This window comes from Bubalus kerabau, chromosome 1, assembly GCF_029407905.1.
Source record: "Bubalus kerabau isolate K-KA32 ecotype Philippines breed swamp buffalo chromosome 1, PCC_UOA_SB_1v2, whole genome shotgun sequence".
NCBI lineage: Eukaryota > Metazoa > Chordata > Mammalia > Artiodactyla > Bovidae > Bubalus > Bubalus kerabau.
In genome coordinates this window covers 208,912,005-208,919,645 of record NC_073624.1, presented here as the reverse complement: position 1 = coordinate 208,919,645, position 7,641 = coordinate 208,912,005, and the positions used below count along the sequence as shown (strand labels likewise).

The following is a 7,641-nucleotide window of genomic DNA, read 5'->3' as shown; positions in this document are numbered from 1 at the left end:
TGAACCTGTCTCCTGCCGCTCCTACATTAGCAGGCAGGTTCTTTACCGCTGCACCACCTGGGAAGATCTGCATACATTCATGGTAATAATTTTTTTTTCTTGTCTGTTTCTTTTTCTCTTGGTCTTTTATTACAAAAGTCAGTGAAGAACTCAGAAAGGTAGAGTGCCTTCCATAGAGTCTCTGCCAAAATGCAAGTAATCAGGACTCATTTCCTTGCTGTACCGAACTCTGAATAAGTAGCTTTTACTTTTATTGTTTGGCTGGTCCTTATTTAAATCCACAATGCTCAATAATTATTTGTTGAATGAACAACCAATAATTGAGTAGAAAAATTATAGGACATCAGTTGAATACAAGATTTGCAGAACTAACTAAGCTCTACTTTTCATCATTCACGATTAAATTCTCAGAATGGAGCTGGACATTTGCTCTGATATTCTTTGGTGATCACATTGTCTCCCAGCCCCTGTGGGTGATATGAGGGTGAAGAACCCCGAGGGAAGCGTAGGTGGATGTGTGCCTCCTCCCTTTGTTTAGGTGGGACTCTGGGGTATTTTCTGATCCAGGGTTATGGGGAATAAATTTTGTCCTATAGCCATTTCATTAATTTTGGCTTCTTCCTTGAGGTAGTTTCTGTCCATTCCCTGGGGTCATTATGTACTGAATTGGGTCTCTCAAGATATCTGCTCTCCAACTAAAGGTATAAACCTGGGATGTGAGCTCATCAATTTTGTAAGAAGGAGAAGAATATCTTGGATGGTTAATTGTAAAATTTTTAGTTAGAGCTGTGGAGTTGGAGGAGACTCTGTGTAAGAGTCTTTCTCAGATGACAGCTTGTTCATGCATTGTTCTGAGGACTAGATCTTTGCATACTTCTTAGGTCTGACCCATCTCTGCTATACTCCACTGGGTGGAGTAGAAGGTGAACTCTGGGGAACTGAATGGGTCTGGTAAGTGCTGAAGCAGGTGAGGGAAGACCAAATAGATGAGGGACTAAAGGTGACTGGGAAGGGGAAGAAGTGGATCTGACTTCTGGGTTCAGTCTATAGAGTGTCAGGCTGGATACAAAGATTTCTCCTTGTTGCCAAAGTCAGAGACTTGAAAGATGCTATTCTTAGTTTTCTTGAGCAAAATTGCTATCATTGCTTACTGTTCTCCAGTCTCGGGACTCAGTTCCAAAGTAGGAAGACAGACCTGTTGTGTCATTGCCTCAAGTGTGCCCCCATCAGGCTGGTGTCCATGGCTATGCTTCATTCCTGCTTGTGCTGATCAGGAATCTACCTCCTTGAGCTATTCTCTGGCTCTCTTAGCTGGTATATCTTTGTAACTCACTATGTCGTAGGATTTCCTTGTCTCCTGCCGTGATCTCCTGATTCTAGACATTTATCTCATCTTTGCTAAGATGAACATGGCATTGTGCAGGCACATTGACCTATACCAGTATGTAAACGTATATTTCATTAGAATTACCTGGGGATCTTTCAAAAAAATCATATGATGAGACCCTATCCAGACCCAGTACCCATAATCCCTGCAGTGGAACCAAGATGTGCACATTTTTGAAAACATTCTCTTTAATGTCTTAGAGACAGACATAAGCATGACCCAAGTCATGACCACCGGACTCCAGGAATCTCATTCTTCCTATCTTTTCTATTCATAATTATCTTCCTAATGGAAACTGTTTTGATAGTCTTTGTCTCTCTTTGACAGTCTTTCCAGATGTTATTAGAGGGAATGCTTGAATTGCAATTGTGACATCAAACAAGACAGAAGCAGCACACTCCAAAAAGGCACCCCTGGAGACCCACTACTTGTGGTGTGAGCACTGACTATTTCTTCCTTGGTAAATTCAGTGAGTGTCACTGACTCTTAGAACAGTTATTTGTTCTAACCAGTTTAGAGTCAACTGAATTTAGGCACTAAGGAGACTGATGGACAACTGAGAGATAGTTACATCCAAGTCCCTGCCCTCATACACCCCACAGTTCAAGTAATGGAGTAGGGTGAAGGCTTGGCATACTTCCAGAGAGGCATTTCTGAGGTTCTCTTGTGTATTTGACATGACACTCTTGTGTCACAGCTCTGTGGCAGTGCCTGCTGTGTTGGTAAAATATAATTAAAAGCCAAGTCAGTCTCTTCCCCATTCTTAAAACCTATCCACAAAGGTAGAAGAGAAAGAAAACAGTTTTTTTTTTTAATTATTTATTTTATTTTTGGCTGTGCTGGATCTTTGTTGCTGCTCAGGCTTTGTTGTAGTTGTGGCGAGTGGGGGACAATCTCTCGTTGAGGTGCTCAGACTTCTTACAGAAATGGCTGCTTTTGTTGTGGAGCATGCTCCACAACATGTCTCTAGAGCATGTGGGATTCAGTAGTTGTGGTTCCCAGGCTCTAGAGCACAGGCTCAATAGTTGTGGCACAAGGACTTAGTTGCTCCGCAATATGTGGGATCTCCCCAGGCTAGGGATGGAAGATTCTTTACCACTAAGCCATCAGGGAAGCCCAGAAAGCAGTTTTATTTTTGAATAAACATTAAATCAGAATTTGATGTGTGTTACAGGTAATCAGCTAAGAGCTTGCAAAGACAGAGGAATATGAACCCTTTGTACAGCTAGGCAGTGACTACTCATTACTTACATACTCTCAAGGTAAACAATAGTCCTCAAGAAAGAGGAATTGACAGCACCATTTGTCACATGGAGTTCATTCTAGATTCACCTGGTAATTGGTGTGACTCTCTGTGTTTGTCACTTGTCTTCATCCAAAGGAAATACCAAGTTCTCACATGTTATGACAAGAGATAGTTCTGCAGCTTGGAGTAAGGTGCCTGCTGAAGTTAGCATCCTGCCTGCCTGCAGAGCCTGGGAGGTAAGGACTCTATCTTTTTTGACAATTATGTTTCCAAGAAATGGGTTCTAGGTTCTTGGGAAAACATTCTTATTCTACTTTTAAAATGTTTACATACATTTCAGAGAGATGAGGAACTTACAAGTATACATTTTCTAAGTAATTGCTAAGTAAAGTGAGGATAGGAATCTATCCCTTTATTTTCAAATTATAAATATAAATTATATTTATAGCTGTCACCCCTTTCCCATATCCTTCTCTCTTTCTCTCTATCCCCAGTACTCACTTCTCCAAATCAGAGAAGAAGAAATTTTCTTCCACCTATCTAGTTTCTGCCTGGTCTAGGAACTAAATTGACATGAGACAGATCCACAGGAGAAAATCAAATAAAGGTTTAAGTACATGCATAGCTGAGAGAGACTCAGGAAAACTGAGTAACTCACCAAAAGGGCTAAAACCCTCATTTTAAATACCATCTTCAGCTTTCAAGACAAAGTAGGATGTTGAGGGTAATAGTTTGGGACTTCAAAGGGGAGGAAGGCAACGGACATGGGGATGAAAAACCAAAATTTGGTAAATAAATGTTTGCTGGGCCATGCTGGGACAGAGCAAACTCTGCCCACAGTTTCCCCCACACATATACTCTAAGTCCATGTTCTTTGCAGATCTCTCTGATGATAGATCTATTCTGGGACAAGTCTTTTAGGCACTTGGGGGAAGGTTAAAGCTTCTTCTTTAGTCTTTTAGGTCTTGATTGTTTTCAGCTTGATATAATCCAAATGCCAAAGTGACATTTTGGGGTGACAAATTTTATTCCCCTATATCTTTGTAAATCTATATTCTCTTTCCCTAAATCTCTAGGTATTCACTTGCTAATTAAAAGTCCTTCTCTGTCTCCCTTGCATTCTCTGACCTTCCCCCTCTAGGGGCCTGCTTCCTAGTCTTTCAAGAGAAATAAGCTCAAATCCTGGGGACAATGGAGAGGAGATAGATTTTCACTGTAGGAGGAAAGGATGGGGCTAAGACAGAGGGTTGAGCACTGTCCTTTAAAAGAAACCAGAGGAGGTTATTTTCCTTGTACAATGGAGATAACAGGTTAGTAATTTTGTTCTTATGTTTGCTCATTTATTTTTTTCTTAGGCTCAAGGCCATGGATGTATGGAACCATACCTCCCTGTCAGATTTCATCTTTTTGGGTCTGTTCAGCTACTCACCATATGACTTCTTCCTTTTTTCCCTTGTCCTTCTGGCCTCTGCTGCTTCTCTGACTGGCAACATCCTCTTCCTCCTGCTCATACAAGCTGACAGGCGCCTGCATACTCCCATGTACTTTTTTCTTAGTCAGGTCTCCATCATGGACCTCACCATGATGGGCACAGTGGTGCCCAAGATGGCAGCCAACTTCCTCTCGGGAAGTAAGTTCATCTCTCGGGGTGGCTGTGCCACTCAGGTCTTCTTAGTGGTCATGGTAGGAAGTGCTGAGTGCTCCCTCCTGGCAGTCATGGCCTATGACAGGTATGTGGCCGTGTGTCTCCCCCTGCGGTACCCTGTGCTCATGAACTGGAAGGCCTGCTGTCTGATGGCCTTTGCATCCTGGATGGTTGGAGTGACTGACAGTGTAATTTATGTGGGCATGGTCTTCAGCTTCCCCTACTGTGGATCTCTCCAGGTGGACCACTTCTTCTGTGAGGTCCCCACCCTGTTGCGGCTCTCCTGTGCAGACACCTCGCTTTTTCAGGACCTCATCTATGCTTGCTGTGTAGTCATGATGCTGCTGCCCCTGGGGGTCATCGTGGCTTCCTATGCCTGGATCCTCATGGCTGTGATTAACATGCCCTCCACTGAGGGGAAACAGAAGGCTCTGACTACTTGCTCCTCGCACCTGACTGTGGTGGGTCTTTACTACGGGGGTGGCCTATTTAACTACATGCAGAAAGCTTCTGCTAGGATGCCAGCAGAAGACAGAGCCATCTCCACCTTCTACACCATCATTGCTCCAATGCTCAACCCACTCATTTACAGCCTGAGGAACAGGGAGGTAATGAGGGCCTTTAAGAAGGTCCTGGGGACATGGAGAGTGTAGACATGCCCACCCTTCTGAGGCTTCCCCTCTTGTTCTGCTCCTTATTCTGCAAGCTCAGACTCTCTTGTGGCACATCTCCTCTGTACTCATCAGCCCCTTCAGTCTGGTTGGGGTGAGGCTACGAGCTGAGTAATCTGAAAGCATTTGGATGGAAGATGTCAAGAAAACATGGTAGTTATCAGTTTCACAATGAGTCTTTCCTCCATGAACACTCCTGTTCCCATGCAGTGAAGGCTCATAAATACTTTTTTACCTTTTCCCCAGAATTGCCAGGGACAGTCTTTCTTCTGATCTGTATGCTAAAAGTAAGCAAGGAGTGAGAACCAATTTAGAACTCACTGTCCACTGAAATGTGGTACATAGGTCAGAGGTAGAGTCTGACAGGTAGGAGCTGAGCAACCTGGACAATGTTATTTCTTATTATCTGTACCATCATAGCTACCGGTAAAGTCCAATGTTTTCTGGCACTAACTACTAGTTACTTATTATAATACAAACTCCATTTCAGTCTATCTTATGTTAGTAAGCAATGTAAAGAGTTTTGTGCCTTCTTGAAATTGTACATTAAATATGCCAAAGTATCAAATCTCAAAAACAGCCAGAACATTTTTATAGTCTGTCTGTCAGTATAACACTGCAGACGAAACAGAAAACACAAAGGTTCCTTGCAGTCAGGTTATTTGGGGATCTACTGACCATAGTATTATGGCCCTAGCAACAGTCCTTCTAATGATTATTCAGGATTGATTTCCTTTAGGATCCACTGGTTGGATCTCCTTGCTGTCCCAGGGACTCTCAAGAGTCTTCTCCAGCACCACAATTCAATTGCACGAACTTTTCAGCACTCAACTTCCTATACGATCCAACTCTCACATTCTTACATGACTACTGGAAAAACCATAGCTTTGACTATACAGACCTTTGTCAGCAAAGTAATGTCTCTACATTTTAGTATGCTGTCTAGTTTTGTCATAGCTTTTCTTCCAAGGAGCAAATGTCTTTTAATTTCATGGCTGCAGTCACCATCTGTAATGACTTTGGAGCCCAAGAAAATAAAATTTGTCACTGCTTCCACTTTTTCCCCTCCTATTTGCCATTAAGTGATGAGACCAGATGCCATGATCTTAGTTTTTTGAATGTTGAGCTTTAAGCCAGCTTTTTCACTCTTCTCTTTCACCCTCATCAAAACACTCTTTAGTTCCTCTTCAGTTTCAGCCATTAAAGTGGTATCATTTGCATATCTGAGGTTGTTGATATTTCTCCTGGCAATCTTGACTCCAGCTTGTGCTTTATCCAGGCCAGGATTTTGCATGATGTACTCTGCATAGAAGTTAAATAAGCAGGGTGACAATATACTGTGTTGTACTCCTTTCCCAATTTGGAACCAGTCATTTGTTCCATGTAATGTTATAACTGATGCTTCTTAACCCACATACAGATTTCTCAGGAGACAGGTCAGGTGGTCTGGTATTCCCATCTCTTTAAGAATTTTCCACAGTTTGTTGTGATCCACATAGTCAAAGGCTTTAGTGTAGTCAATGAAGCAGAAGCTGATGTTTTCCTGGAACTCCCTTGCTTTTTTCATGATTGATCCAACAAATGTTGGCAATTTGATCTCTGGCTGCTCTGCCTCTTTGAAACTCGGCTTATACATCTGGAAGTTCTCCATTCAGGCATTGCTGAAGCCTAGGATTTTGAGCATAACCTTGCTAGCATGTGAAATGAACTCAACTGTTCAGTAGTTTGAACATTCTTTGTCATTGCCCTTCTTTGGGATTGGAATGAAAACAGATCTTTCCGGTTCTGTGGCCATTGCTGTTTTTCCAAATTTGCTGACATATCAAATGAAGCACTTTAACAGCATCATGTTTCAGGATTTTAAAAACCTCAGCTGGGATTCCATCACCTCCACTAGCTTTGTTCAAAGTAATTCTTCCTAAGGTCCACTTGACTTCACACACCAGGATGTCTGGCTTTAGGTGAGTGACCACACCATCGTGGTTTTCCAGGTCATTAAGACCTTTTTTGTACAGTTCTTCTGGGTATTCTTGCCATCTTTTCTTAATGTCTTCTGCTTCTATTAGGTCCCTACCATTTCTGTCCTTTATCATGCCCATCCTTGCATGGAATATTCCCTTGATATCTCCAGTTTTCCTGAAGAGATCTCTAGTCTTTCCCATCCTGTTGTTTTCCTCTATTTCTTTGCATTGTTCATTTAAGAAGGCCTTCTTATCTCTCCTTGCTATTCTCTGGAACTCCGTATTCAGTTGGATATATCTTTCCCTTTCTCCCTTGTTTTTCACTTCTCTTCTTTTCTCAGCTATTTGTGAGGCCTCCTCAGACAACCATTTACCTTTTTGCGTTTCTTTTTCTTGGAAATAGTTTTGGTCACCACTTACTGTATAATGTTATGAATCTCTGCCTATAGTTCTTCAGGCACTCTGTCTACCAGATCTAATCTCTTGAATCTATTCATCACCTCTACTGTATAATCATAAGAGATCTGATTCAGGTCACACCTGAATGGCCTGGTGGTTTTCCCTACTTTCTTCAATTTAAGTCTGAATTTTGCAATAAGGAGCTCATGATCTAAGCCAGTCAGCTCCAGGTTTTGTTTTTACTGACTATAGAATTTCTCCATCTCTGGCTGTAAAGAATATAATCAATCTGATTTTCATATTGACCATTTGCTGATGTCCATGTGTAGAGT

The 7,641-nt window shown here is 42.0% G+C and overlaps 1 protein-coding gene across 1 annotated transcript; it reads left to right on the top strand.

Moving 5' to 3' along the window:
* Positions 1-3,394: 3,394 nt before the first annotated feature.
* Positions 3,395-4,931, top strand: LOC129626318 (olfactory receptor 2M3-like). Its single transcript, XM_055545425.1, has one exon. It carries the CDS (start codon positions 3,999-4,001, stop codon positions 4,929-4,931), a length of 933 nt encoding a protein of 310 aa, XP_055401400.1. The 5' UTR covers positions 3,395-3,998.
* The last annotated feature ends 2,710 nt before the right edge of the window (positions 4,932-7,641 follow it).